We start from the raw sequence: 15938 nt of genomic DNA, 5'->3' as shown, positions 1-15938 counted from the left end.
TTGCCTAAAATGACTATTATATCCTTCCCTTAGACTACCTGCCCTCTTTATGGTAGGGACAGTCTTGTGGCGAACGATTATTCTCGATGACCCGCACATCCAATTGAAAGACTTCCTGCCCTCTCATGGTACGGATAGACCCTTTCGCCCGAAAGACTTAAAGAACAAGAAAGACAATCTTAGGTTAGGTGTTCTTAATTGCTTGCTCAATTCAAATTCAAATTCAAATTCAAAACTCTTTTCCCACTCTTTTTCAAATCAAATTCAAAAAGACTACGCTTATTTACAAGCTAAGGTTCTTCTTCAAAGTTTTTACTATTCACACACGACACTTTTTCAAAATAATTCAAAAAAACAAGTGAGCTAAGCAATTAAGAGCCCATAGATAACCATGGATACAAAGGGTGCTTTAAACCTTCCCTTTGTATAACCTACCCCCCGAACTCAAAATCTTTCAAAGGTCTTTCCTGTTCTTTTTGCCTTTCCAATTGGATAAAATAAAAGTCGGTGGCGACTCTTGCTTACCGCGACATTTCTTTAAAGTCAGTTCTTCGTATTACAATATGTTTGTAATTGTTATTATATTAAGTGATGCGCACATTAGGTGATTCATCTTTTAGTTTTACTTTATTTTTAGTGTGCATGTTTAGCAATTGAGACGAGCATTGTCACGACAACCGTACGATCTTAATTCTCAACAGGCTATGAGTCAGAAGAAGCTGGTTATAGTTGTGACTTGTGAGTTAACATTGATTTGAAAACTATTCTAGAGGAAGAAATTAGGGTTGAGTTACTCCCTCCGTCCCACAATGAGTGACCCATTTGGAATAAAATGATGTCCCAAAATGAATGACCCATTTCAATTTCTAATACATTTTTTCCAATTCTACCCTCTAATTAATAAAAGTTCCATCATTCTCAATACATAATAAGGGTAATATAGTAAAAATACTATTATCTCTCTTACTTTTAACTACTTTTCTTAATTTGTGTGAAATGGTGGGCTGGGTCACACATTGTGGGACGGAGGGAGTATCACATTAAAGGATAGGGATGAACAAAAGCTACCAACGACTGCAAAAGATACTACAACGCTGCCAAAGAATCATTTTGTCTCCAATGTGTACTTGTTTTATCCTAGTATGTGTAATAGAAAAAGGGAATATGTCGTATTCTTTAGATCTTAGTTAATGGATAATTGCAAAGGCTCGATAACCCGAAAATATGTTTTTGAAACTCAAAGGAACTTTCATTAATAGACCAGGAATGGAATTAAAAAGAGGTTGGGAAGTTGGAGAAATGTTATCACCAGTTCTAGGGATGGCAATGGGCAGGGCTTATGCAGGGTATTATAGTATCCGTCCCCTTACCCGCAGTTTGAAAAAATCTCCATACCCGAGACCATCACCGTGTGGACACGAATGTTCTTACCCGTACCTCTATCATATGGGTACCTTAATACCCGTACCCGTTTACCCGCGTTTGTAGTAAAATGAAATTGATTAATTACAAAATATCATATAATTTTAAGTTTTTTTAACCATATTAAAAAGTTATTATGAATGTTATTGTTGAGTTGAGAAATAAATAAACACTTTTATTAAAATGTGTAAGAGTTTAATAGCGATATATTTTTTAAAAAATTAATAGACATGAATTTTTATGTAATAATATAAATAACATTATATAAATATGTAATGCATGTATGAGGCGGGATGGGTAGTAAGATATATGTGTCCGCACCCATACTCGCTTATTTTGTGAGTAATTACCTGTGCTCGTACCCATACTTATTTTGAAAAATCCTACTCATTATAAGTATTTTTTGCAGATACCCATAAGGTATGGACAAAATTGTCATCCCTAACTGATTCTATCTCTTGTCCCACTTCTGTTATGAAAGAATACAATGTTGAGAGGCGTGTCACAAATGGTTCAAATTTGTTTCTTAGGTTAGTCATGTATATTCTCTTTGTTTAGGAATGTATAGCTTATGATTTTATTGTGCTGTATTTATTTTGCTCAATATGAACTATACCACATTTTGTTGAATAGATGTGAAGCTTAATAAAATATTAATCTTTTGAATAAAATAAATGTATTGTTGTGATATATTTAACTCTTGTTTAACTTCAAATTGATCGACGACTCAGTCGAGTTTCCAGAAGCCATGATTTTTTTAGAATTTAAGCTAGTATGATTTGCTTTAGATTACTAAATAACGTTGTTTTAATACTAAGTTGATGAGTCGGATATCTATTGAAAAGGCTAAGCAAAAAGGGATTAATACATTTATAAATCTACTTTAATATATAAAAATCGATTACCACCAAATTCCCTTAATTACCCTAATCACAATCAATTTAAGATGGTTTTACATATCCCTGAGAGTAGTTACACAACTAATAATCATTACATTCCAACAACTAATTTAATGCAAATCTTTTTTATTGGAATATGGAAAATATGCACTACGTTCTATGCCACTCATTGCAGCAGCCTAATTAATTTAATTTTTTTATTGGAATAGTGCAACACCCAAATTAATTATTTCATTGGAATATCAAATAAACTAAATTTTTGGGTATCATTATTCTCCCTCTATATATTCCAAACAATATCAAATAAACTATTGAGATTCACACGACAATCTGAAGACAATAACAATATTTTTCTTCTCTCTTCCATTTTATCTCCATCCTCTCTCCTTGGCCGTCAAACCCTAAAATAAGCGGCTTCCACCTTTAGAAGCGCTTCACTCCCTCTTCGAAACCCATTTTTTCCCATCTACTTTTTAAACGTAGAAAAATTGAAACTCTTGCACTTCTTTCGTCCTCCTTGCTTTTTCCTTCATCATTGAAAGACAAATCTTTCATCTTCACTGCATCTTCCACTTTTCTTTTTTTTTTGTTTGAAAAAATTATCTCAATACGGTATGCTTCTTCCTCATCTTACACTTTTTTGTTTTTCATCAATCATGGTATTTGATATCCTTTTCCAAAACTCACCAACCACATAAATAAGGAATCAAAATATAGTATCCGTCAAGCTTCGATTTCGTTACCAGAGAAATTATCATCTTCGTAGGTAACCTTTTTTTTCTCCATTTTCAATGATGTTGATGTTGTAAAACGTTTTTTTCCTTTTAATTGTTGTTTCTTGATGTTTATTCCGAGCGATTTTAAGATTTTAGGGTTTGCTTTCTTGAATCGATTTGTGCGTATGGTTTGTTGTCCATAAATTCTGAGATGAGATTCAGATTGGGGTTTGAGTTTGAGGGAATTTGTTTTTGGTATGTTTCAATTGTGTTTGGATGGAAACTCTTAGTTTGTTTTCATGAAGTTTGGTCATAAAAAGGGCATGAGTTTTTCTTTTCCATGGTTAAACGAGTTGAGAGGTGATTGAAATGATGGAAAAAAATTCACGTGTTTGTTTGGTTTCTTTCATTTATTTTTTTTAATTTTAATTAATGGTAATACCAAATGTTCATATCCTATTGGTTGGTCAAAAAGTCTTCATAAATTTTACATATAGTCTCTTTCAAATTTATTAGCATTAATATTGAGAGAATTAATTATTTGATTTGGTCTTAACCTTTTTAGCTTTTTATCTACTTTTATGACTTTTGGATTTTCTTCATATTAAAATATAAATATTTTGGATTTTAATGTATTTCTATATAACCAGCCGATCTTGGATACAACGTGTGTCTGTTATAGTGAATCAGTTACCCTCTGTATCACCTAATTTGTTGTTTTAGTTTCTGATTTTGATTTAGGTTTTAATTTAACGATGTTGATAATGATGTTGTTTTAGGTTTTGGTTCCATTGCAATGGCTATAAATATGCTTAACAGTGATGAACCTGACAACGTTCTTTTTCCGCCAAGGTTGTGGGTTTGAGGTAATTATTTTTATTATAGTTTATGAACTTTTGTTTATTTTTACTTAATCATTTGATATAATTTGGTTTAATTTTTTATTGAGTGTGATGAAAATTGAATTTTGTAGACATAAATTGTTAAACGACGGAAGGATTATTCAACGGAATTTGTGGAGTTGAATTGTTGTTTTCTCTCTTCGTTTGATTAGCTGAAATGTTCACATTTTGAATTTTGGAAACGTGAAATGTTTAGACGTTGAATTTTGGTATTTTGAGTTGCATTTTTTATTACTTTTCTCTCAGCCTGCAATGTTTTTACTATCTCATATGGTTCATTCTTACTGTTGTTTTTATATCAAAAATTCAAGTAAGCTTGATTCTTCCAAAACTGCATATGCTTCATTTTCTCTGTTAAAGGCACAAACTATCCATCTCTTTGTATTTTCTAATATGATTTCTAATTTTCAATTGAAAAAAAATACATGTTTGGTTTTATCTTTGAAATCATTCATTTTGTATTTGCTACTATTGTTTCCACTTCTACCTATCCATATTTTTTAATACAGAAAATATATCTTTAAGTTCATGATTACCACATTTTGATTTCTAATTTTTAATTTCTAAGTTTTGATTTCTAAGAATTAATTTATAATTTAATTTTTTTTATAACTTTCAATTTCTAAGTTTTTGTTCCTAATATGTCCTTTTCTTTGCAATTACAGGAAGATTGTCGCCTAATTTCTATCATCTTATCTGACTTACAATACATAATAAGGGCTGTGGTTCAGTTATACAACCCAAGTTATAATTTCTATCATGTTTTTAAGTCATGGGGTTTAAGAGTTAGGGTTCAGTTATTTATAATTTATATTTTCATTTGCAACATTGAAGGGTTTAGGGTTTAGTTTTAATTTTTTAATACAATTTTCAGAAAAGTGAAAAGACATTTACTTCAAGACAATCTGCATGAGTCATCATACATATTTTTTTAGTGTAGAAAAGTTGTATTTTCTCATACATTGATAAGTGTTGTGTTGTATTTTGGTCTAATTTGTTGTAACAAACTAATAAAATATGTTAAATGTCTATTAAATTTCTAATTTTTTTTACATATCATTAATCTGTAATACAAATAAGTGCATTAACATTAAATAATTAGTTTATAAATAGGCTTAAATTTTTTGTTCCAATATAAATTAATTTTTTTGTGTATGTAAAAGTAATGTTTATTTAATTATAATTAATTTTAATATTAACTAAAATATTAACATTATTTTCAAATTTGTAAAATATACGTTTTCAAATATACACTTTTTAATATATGAAATATGATTATATGATCCTTAGAAACATGTTAATGACATTATATTTGTTATTACTAATTATTTAAATAAGTGCATTATTTGTTTTTAATCTATTTTGATTTATTTTTATGTTTTGAATTTCTACTATTATCTCCTATCATCTACTATTAACCATTTTTATGTTTTCGAAAAATGGTTAACCAACAAAATATATTGATTTAATTTCAAGTTTTAATATATTGATTTAATTTTATTTCGTTAACTTTAATTGTTTTTAATCAATATTGATTTATTTTTATGTTTTTGATACTATTATTATTTACTATTTTAATTTAAAAAATTAAATTTGCTTCATCGTTATTACTGCCTTAAATATTTTTTTATATGATCAGGGCAAATAATTATGTCGACAAGTTAAAAAAAAATCAAAAACTAAAACCATCATTACATTTATGTCATGATTAATAGTCTGATTTTATTGTTATATATATATATATATATATATATATATATATATATATATATATATATATATATATATATATATATATATATATATAGAGGAGGATTATATTGACTCCAAGAGTAAGTTATAATAACTTACTCCACATCTTGACCATTAATATTTTCCAATCTAATGGTTAAAAATAATAAGGAATAGTTTTCTCTTTCCACATTTAATGACTTATTATTTTTAACCATTAGATTGAAAAGAATTAATGGTCAAGATGTGGAGTAAGTTATTATAACTTACTCTTGGATTCAATATAACCCTCCTCATATATATATATATATATATATATATATATATATATATATATATATATATATATATATATATATATATATTATTTTATGACTCACCTAATTTCAACGATATAGAAATATTTACTATTAATTAGGAATGTAAATATTAGCATGCCTTATGTCTTTAATATTTAACGATATCTAATAACAATTATTATTTGTTGCATGCTACAAGTTTTCCAATCAATTCCAATATTTAAAAGTAATCATTATGATTAATTAATCATAAAAAGGTGGAATTCAAATAACTCTCTATAAAAAAAAAAACAAATGACACTAATTTTATACAATATTTAATAACTAATGTCAACTGTTTATACAATTTTTTTTATAAACAAGAAATAATTTACTTTTGATACAATTTTTCTTTATAAACGGTAATAAATTATAAGTATTTTTATAAACGGGAAAAAGTCAACTGTTTATACAATTTTTTTTATAAAACGGGAAAGAGTTGATATTGACTATCTTATTCTTTAAAAACTTACTCTTTCACAGCTAAAATAAGTCTTGATAGTGATGGTTTTTACTGACCGAATTTTTACTTTGGTCTCTAATTCCTTGGTCGCAAATCTCAGTGACGGATATTTTTATATTCATTTAATTCTTTTAACCTTGCTTTGTAAAAATCTAATTTATTTTCATATTCTAAAAGGTGTTTTGTAATTCTTTCAATTTCAAAATCAACTCCTATTATTAAATAATAATCTAGTCTATCATATAATATTTTTATGTGACCTCTTGTTCTTTTAATTAAACTATTAAGTTCTATAATTCGTAATCTTTCATTAACTATACTCATTTTCTAGTTTTAAAATAAATTTTTGTTTTTAAAAATTTAATTAATTTGAATCTTAGTGCTCTGATACCAAAATGATAGAAGAAGAAACTAAACAAGTAGAAAAAATAGAAAAAATGGAAACTAAGGAAGAGAATGAAGAAGTAATATTAAATTATAATTCTTCAGAAATAGGATCTGAAGTAGGATCTGAATCAGATATAGACGAAATATTTATGGAAAAAGGAGAAACAAGTAATTCTAAACAACAAAGAAAACGTGAAGAGAGTTGGAATCCTCATAGTTCTTGGGAAAACTATGAAAATGAAACTATGAATCAAAGATGTTATGCAAAGGCTAGTGGAAAATGGACAAAAGTTGCGGAAGAATTTAAACCTTACTATGAAGAAACTAAATCAAAAAAACTATTAAACTTAGACTGTGTAAGAAATCCAGAGGATATACTACAAAGATGGTCTAATGATATGATTATGCTTATAGCAACCGATGAAAAATTTTCTAAGATAAATCTAATGGATATCAAGAATTTAATAGCTTATAGAACAACAGGAAATGTGCTGAAATTCTTAACAAGTATTAATGATGAAACATGGAATCAATATATAGGAATGGTAGAAAATAATAATCAAAAATTTGCTAAACTAATAATGGAATTAATATATAAAGAATTCATAGGCTACAACACTCTTGAACATAAAACAGAAGTAAATAAACTTTTGCGAGAAAAGGCGGAAATTCATCTAATTAATATGCAGATATGTAATATGTGTGAAATAGATAGTTTCATTTGTGAGTATAAAAAATACTATTATGAATTAGATAATGAAACTAGGGAAATATATCGAGGAGTCTCCTTAGTGCAAAAATAAGAGATATATGGAAATCCCAACCAATTGAATTAGGTGATAGCTTAGGAGGAATTATTCAAATCTTATATAATGAATTAAGACGACAATGTATAAAGAGTACAAGAGCTAAACAATTAAATAGAGGTAGAACCTCACTTTGTTGTGATATACCAGAGATAGAGCAACCAGGAAATTATGGTTGTAATCAACGAAGTAGAAAGAGTTATAAAAGAAAACATAAATTAAGAAAAACTTATCCAAGAAAAAAGGCCTATAAAAATACTAGAAGAAAGTATTTTAGAAAGAGAAAACAAACACCTAAAAAATATTTTCCAAAAGGGAAAAAGAAATGCGTATGTTGGATATGCAATGTAGAAGGTCAGTATGCCAATGAATGTCCAACAAAGAAAGAAAAAGATGTTAAAGAAAAATCAAAACTAATAAAGAAAGTATATAAAATATATAATTTAGAACCATTAGAAGATGAATTAAGTGATTCTGACTGTAGTGTATATGAATATATAGAGGATGAATTATCTTCAGAAGAAACAGAATTTGAATAGTACATATATCAAAATTAAAATTGAAAAAGAAAACAAAGAAACTGAAGCCTATATAGATACAGGAGCAAGTATTTGTATAGCAACCAAAGCATTATTTAGTAAATGGAAAAGATTAGAGAAACCATTAAAGATTCAAATAGCAGATGGCTCAATACACCCACTAAATTGGGTAGCTACAAGAATTACTTTAAATATTGAAAATAGATTATTCATAGTACCTACAATATATCAACAAGAAATAGGGTTAGATATAATAATAGGAAATAATTTCTTACGATTATATGCACCCTTTTGCCAATACTTAGAGTATATATCGATTAAGGCTCCATATATTAAAGGAAAACAACTAAAAGAAATTATAGATATCCCTATTATTCATTCCTCACAAATAATTTATTCAAGAAAACAATCAGAGCTCTCCAGACTAAAACGTGGTGAAATTATAGATTTAGTTTGTAGAAAAATGCGTTATGCATTAATTAATTTAGAACCAGGAAGAAAAATCCCAATACATATTGAAGAACTATTAGATAAAGTGTGTAGTGAAAACCCACTAGATCCTAAAATTAATAATAAAAACATGGAACTAGTTGAATTGAAACTAAAAGATCCAACAAAAGAAATTAAATGTAAACCCATGATATACACAAAACAAGATAGAGATGAATTTGCTGAAGATATTAAGCAAATGTGTGAAAAAGGATTAATAAGACCATCAAAGAGTAAACATTCAGCACCAGCATTTTATGTTGAAAATCATAATGAGATTAAAAGAGGAATTAGAAGGATGGTAATTAATTATAAACAAATAAATGATGCTATGGAAGGTGATGTGTATTTTCTTCCAAGAAAGGATTTAATTATTGAAAGAGTTAGAAATATGAATTGGTTTAGTACTTTTGATTGTAAATCTGGATTTTATCAAATACGATTATCAGAAGAATCTAAGGCTTTAACAGCATTTAGTTGTCCTCAAGGTCAATATGAATGGAATGTTCTTCCAATGGGAATGAAACAATCACCATGTATTTTCCAACGCAGGATGGACACTATCCTTAAAGAATTCAAAGATTTTTGTCTTATTTATATTGATGATATATTAGTTTTTTCAAATAAGGATCTAGATGATCACTTTTAAAAAGTAGAATTAGTACTTAATAGGTGTTTAGAACATGGAGTAGTATTAAGTAAGAAAAAAGCTATAGTAGCTCAAAATAAAATCAATTATTTAGGATTAGAAATTGAAAAAGACTTCACTACTAGAAAAAGTTAAAATAGGTATCCGGATCCGTATGGTTTTATAGTATGGGATACCTATATGACCCGAAATACTACACTACTAGAAAAAGTTAAAATAGCCACGAAAATTTAAAATAATGCCATTATCTGAAGAAATTGATGTGATGTATAAAGATTTAAATAACACAATGAATGAAATAAATAAAAATATTATATTATTAATAGAAAATACCAATAAAATTGCAGATTATACCTTTAATAAAATAAAAAATGGTCTTAATGAAATAAATAATATACATGAAACCCTTGATGAAATTAATAGAGATAAAGAAATTGATGAAGATATAAATATTCAAAAAATTAGGAAAATTCAAAATGATACCTCATTATTTATTGAAATAATTTTATAATTTATTTTTATTAGCTTAATCATCATCAAAATAGTCCCAAATTTCATCATTTTCTATTAAAGCTAAGTCTATTATAACTTCATCATCATAAAAACTTTCAACTAATAAAATATAATTTATATCACTTTTTAGTGCATAATCTATTTCATTTTCAAAAAGTATAGCTTGTGCACATAATTTTCCATATTCTTTACATATTTTTGTTTTTAAGTCATTTGGTAAAGTAAATTTCCAAATACATCTTAGTTTTTCATAAAAATCTTTCTCTTTATTTTCAATATTTTCAAAATAAGTTATATCTATTTCTTTTATTTTTATAACTATTTCTTTTTCTTTTATTCTAAATTCAGCAATACTCATTTTGTTTAAATTTATAATCTATTTTTCAAATATGTTGTTAAGTCCTTTACTTGGTTTGAAAGTTTATCAATATCACTTTCTTCAATTTTTTCAGGTTCATAAAATCTAATTGGTTTTGGTATTTGATTTTTTCTTAACTCTAAAAACTTTGATTTATTCATAAAAGTTCCTAGCTCAGTTATTTCACTTTTCTTTGGATAATAAATTTTTCCTATATCTTCAAAAAGACTTGGAATATCAATTCTATTATTATTTCTAAAGGTAATACTATGATGAGAATTAGTTAATGCATAATTAACACAATAAGTGATTGAAAATATTTTATCTCCTGATCTCATTAAATTTCCTCTAAGGAATTTGTGTTCAAGAGTTAAAGTTTGCTCTAATCTTTGAGTATTTAAAGGTATTCCAATATTTGGATGTATTTCAAATTTTAGTTTACCATAAGCTAAATTTCCTTCTACTACTCCAAGTATTTTATCTACTGGGTCTGTAATTCTATCATCTTTTAATATTAGTTCTACAGGAGAATTTATTCCTTCTTGAAAAGTTGTTTTGATTAATACTTGCACTGCTCCTATATGAATATATCCTATTTTATTTCTATGTTCATCTTTCTTTATATTTTTCTTGAGTTCCATAAGTTTCTTTTTATTTAATAATTGTATATAGGTATGTCCTTGGGCATCTGCTATATCAGTTGGTGTTTCATTAATTATTTTACCATAATATATAATATTATCCTTTTGGTTAAATCTTTTCATTATTCCTCCAATTCTATCTTTTCCCTTCATATTTGCATCCTTAGTTAAATCTAAGTCTTCCTTTTGTATTTTTTGAAATAAGGTTGGATCTATTAAAATACTTCCTTCGTAATTTCCATCTTCTTCAGTAATATGTAAATGTTCTATATCATTTACTATTTCTTTTTCCATTTTTGTTATGCTAGACATATAAGAAAATTATAACTCTTAATAAAAGTAAGTAAGTAAAGAAATCATACTTGATCATGATTTCTTCTGAAATTTTGGTCCACCGCTGCTTCCGTAAGTTTATGTGAGATAGTTGATTAATAGATATATATGTTGTGTAATTTAATTGAATGATTCTTGAATAAGTAGAAACATGGTTTTATTGATATAAGTTTATCTTACAACAATGCACACAAAAGGTGCCAAGCTAAATCCTAAAGGATTAGCATATGTTTCTAAAGAGAAACTTACACAAAGGTTGTTTTCTACAACTTGCTTCTTCCCATCGTAGAAGCACTTATTTATAGCCCTAAACACACATTATAATATTATTTTCTATTTACAACAATGCATAGTACTATTCATCTATAGTACCACTTATTTAAAACACTTAAATACTACATGACAAATTACTTTACTTTTTATCTACTTCATGACTCTATTATTACTTCCCCTTATCCTCATCTTCATGACTCTATTATTGCTTTCCTTTATCCTCATCTTCATGACTCTATTATTGCTTCATCCTTGTCCTCATCCTTAAGACACATAGACTTTTCTAGACACTTAGTCACTTCCATGGCATCTTTTTCTTGAAAACATCTTTCACATGCATGATTTTCACTCTTTTTTATATTTGAACATAACTCCTTAAGTACACATGGCTTATAATTCATTGTCTCCTTATCAAATTCATAGAATGGTAGCTCAAAAGATGTCAATAAATGGATATCTCTATCCTTTAGTATCTTTCCACTTGTCTTGCTTAATATTGATTTATTTTTATGTTTTTGATACTATTATTATCTACTATTTTAATTTAAAAAATTAAATTTGCTTCATCGTTATTACTGCCTTAAACATTTTTTTATATGATCAAGGCAAATAATTATGTCGACAAGTTAAAAAAAAAATCAAAAACTAAAACCATCATTACATTTATGTCATGATTAATAGTCTGATTTTATTGTTATATATATATAGAGGAGGATTATATTGACTCCAAGAGTAAGTGGATTCTTCATTCTAAGTTGAGATTTTATAATTTCTATTTCCTTATCGATTAATTCCACTTCCTTTCCAATCAGTTCTTGCTCTTTTATTTTGTGAATTCTTAGTGCTTCTTTTAACTCCAATTGTTGTTTCAAAATTTCTTCTGAGATTCGTTTCATTCTCTAGAAAGTATATCTGCAAGTACGTTCTTTTCGCCTTTAATGTGAGTAATTGAGTAATTATATTCGGCTAGTTTCATCTGCCATCTTATAAGTCTCCCTTGCTTGTAAGTTCCTTTATGATCAATATTTTTGAAACCTGCAACATAAGTAGAATCGGTTCTAACAATAAATTCTTTATCAAGAACATAAATTCGATGTTTTTCTAACATCCGAATTAATGCTAATGTTTCTTTTTCATGAGTAGGATAATTAATTTCACTGTCTGAAAAGGTTCCAGACATATATCTGCATAGTAATTCTTTCTTTTGGCCAGGGGGTTTAGCCTTCATAACACCTCCCCAACATTCATTTGATGCGTCAGTTTCAATAATAATTAGATCATCATCTGATGGATGATATAATTCAGGAAGATCTCGACATAAATATTTCAATTTAGTAATAAGTATTTCGTCTTCTTCGGTCCATGACCAAATAACATCCTTCTTAAGTTTTTGTTGAAGTAATTTTCTTTCAGCTGCAAGATTTTTAATAAAACCTTCATTTGAAATATATGTTAGTAATCCAAGAAATCTTTGTAATTCCTTTTTGTCTTTTAGTTTAGTGGGAAAATTTTGAAGTTTTTCTAATACATGTTTTTGCATTATTATTTTCCCTTTTTCAATTTCTAATCCTAAATAATTGATTTTATTTTGAGCTACTATAGCTTTTTTCTTACTTAATACTACTCCATGTTCTAAACACCTATTAAGTACTAATTCTACTTTTTTAAAGTGATCATATAGATCCTTATTTGAAAAAACTAATATATCATCAATATAAATAAGACAAAAATCTTTGAATTCTTTAAGGATAGTGTCCATCCTGCGTTGGAAAATACCTGGTGATTGTTTCATTCCCATTGGAAGAACATTCCATTCATATTGACCTTGAGGACAACTAAATGCTGTTAAAGCCTTAGATTCTTCTGATAATCGTATTTGATAAAATCCAGATTTACAATCAAAAGTACTAAACCAATTCATATTTCTAACTCTTTCAATAATTAAATCCTTTCTTGGAAGAAAATACGCATCACCTTCCATAGCATCATTTATTTGTTTATAATTAATTACCATCCTTCTCTTTCCTCTTTTAATCTCATTATGATTTTCAACATAAAATGCTGGTGCTGAATGTTTACTCTTTGATGGTCTTATTAATCCTTTTTCACACATTTGCTTAATATCTTCAGCAAATTCATCTCTATCTTGTTTTGTGTATATCATGGGTTTACATTTAATTTCTTTTGTTGGATCTTTTAGTTTCAATTCAACTAGTTCCATGTTTTTATTATTAATTTTAGGATCTAGTGGGTTTTCACTATACACTTTATCTAATAGTTCTTCAATATGTATTGGGATTTTTCTTCCTGGTTCTAAATTAATTAATGCATAACGCATTTTTCTACAAACTAAATCTATAATTTCACCACGTTTTAGTCTGGAGAGCTCTGATTGTTTTCTTGAATAAATTGTTTGTGAGGAATGAATAATAGGGATATCTATAATTTCTTTTAGTTGTTTTCCTTTAATATATGGAGCCTTAATCGATATATACTCTAAGTATTGGCAAAAGGGTGCATATAAGCGTAAGAAATTATTTCCTATTATTATATCTAACCCTGTTTCTTGTTGATATATTGTAGGTACTATGAATAATCTATTTTCAATATTTAAAGTAATTCTTGTAGCTACCCAATTTAGTGGGTGTATTGAGCCATCTGCTATTTGAATCTTTAATGGTTTCTCTAATCTTTTCCATTTACTAAATAATGCTTTGGTTGCTATACAAATACTTGCTCCTGTATCTATATAGGCTTCAGTTTCTTTGTTTTCTTTTTCAATTTTAATTTTGATATATGTACTATTCAAATTCTGTTTCTTCTGAAGATAATTCATCCTCTATATATTCATATACACTACAGTCAGAATCACTTAATTCATCTTCTAATGGTTCTAAATTATATATTTTATATACTTTCTTTATTAGTTTTGATTTTTCTTTAACATCTTTTTCTTTCTTTGTTGGACATTCATTGGCATAATGACCTTCTACATTGCATATCCAACATACGCATTTCTTTTTCTCATTTGGACAATATTTTTTAGGTGTTTGTTTTCTCTTTCTAAAATACTTTCTTCTAGTATTTTTATAGGCCTTTTTTCTTGGATAAGTTTTTCTTAATTTATGTTTTCTTTTATAACTCTTTCTACTTCGTTGATTACAACCATAATTTCCTGGTTGCTCTATCTCTGGTATATCACAACAAAGTGAGGTTCTACCTCTATTTAATTGTTTAGATCTTGTACTCTTTATACATTGTCGTCTTAATTCATTATATAAGATTTGAATAATTCCTCCTAAGCTATCACCTAATCAATTGGTTGGGATTTCCATATATCTCTTATTTTTGCACTAAGTGGGTATGGTAACTTGGATATAAAGACTCCTCGATATATTTCCCTAGTTTCATTATCTAATTCATAATAGTATTTTTTATACTCACAAATGAAACTATCTATTTCACACATATTACATATCTGCATATTAATTAGATGAATTTCTGCCTTTTCTCGCAAAAGTTTATTTACTTCTGTTTTATGTTCAAGAGTGTTGTAGCCTATGAATTCTTTATATATTAATTCCATTATTAGTTTAGCAAATTGTTGATTATTATTTTCTACCATTCCTATATATTGATTCCATGTTTCATCATTAATACTTGTTAAGAATTTCAGCACATTTCCTGTTGTTCTATAAGCTATTAAATTCTTGATATCCATTAGATTTATCTTAGAAAATTTTTCATCGGTTGCTATAAGCATAATCATATCATTAGACCATCTTTGTAGTATATCCTCTGGATTTCTTACACAGTCTAAGTTTAATAGTTTTTTAGATTTAGTTTCTTCATAGTAAGGTTTAAATTCTTCCGCAACTTTTGTCCATTTTCCACTAGCCTTTGCATAACCTCTTTGATTCATAGTTTCATTTTCATAGTTTTCCCAAGAACTATGAGGATTCCAACTCTCTTCACGTTTTCTTTTTTGTTTAGAATTACTTGTTTCTCCTTTTTCCATAAATATTTCGTCTATATCTGATTCAGATCCTACTTTAGATCCTATTTCTAAAGAATTATAATTTAATATTACTTCTTCATTCTCTTCCTTAGTTTCCATTTTTTCTATTTTTTCTACTTGTTTATTTTCTTCTTCTATTATTTGTAGTTGTTCCATCAATTGTCTAATTTCTTCAATATCATTAGATCTTCTTAATGCTTCTATGTATTCAGTTTTTATCCCCTCCATGAAGATGATGGATTTATTAACATAAATGTAGTTATAGGTTCTTGTTTAACTACTTTTAATTGGTTTACTTCTTTTGTTCTAACTAATATTTCTTCTAAATCTTTTATTGTTATACTTCTATTACTTTCTTCATGTTTTAACAAGGTTTCTAATTGATAAAGAATTTTCCTAATTTTTTGAATATTTATATCTTCATCAATTTCTTTATCTCTATTAATTTCATCAAGGGTTTC

The 15938-nt window shown here is 27.2% G+C and overlaps 2 protein-coding genes across 2 annotated transcripts; one reads left to right on the top strand and one right to left on the bottom strand.

Moving 5' to 3' along the window:
* The first annotated feature begins 7007 nt into the window (after nucleotides 1-7007).
* LOC131634503 (uncharacterized) lies at nucleotides 7008-7661 on the top strand. The gene has a single exon (XM_058905172.1). It carries the CDS (start codon nucleotides 7008-7010, stop codon nucleotides 7659-7661), a length of 654 nt encoding a protein of 217 aa, XP_058761155.1.
* Nucleotides 7662-14769: 7108 nt separating this feature from the next.
* LOC131634502 (uncharacterized) lies at nucleotides 14770-15477 on the bottom strand. Its single transcript, XM_058905171.1, has one exon. The coding sequence runs from the start codon at nucleotides 15475-15477 to the stop codon at nucleotides 14770-14772; it is 708 nt and encodes a 235-aa protein (XP_058761154.1).
* Nucleotides 15478-15938: the final 461 nt, after the last annotated feature.

The sequence above is a fragment of the Vicia villosa genome, unplaced genomic scaffold (assembly GCF_029867415.1).
Source record: "Vicia villosa cultivar HV-30 ecotype Madison, WI unplaced genomic scaffold, Vvil1.0 ctg.001310F_1_1, whole genome shotgun sequence".
NCBI classification, from domain to species: Eukaryota; Viridiplantae; Streptophyta; class Magnoliopsida; order Fabales; family Fabaceae; genus Vicia; species Vicia villosa.
The sequence above is the reverse complement of the archived record's forward strand: the minus strand, read 5'-3'. Positions and strand labels throughout refer to the sequence as shown.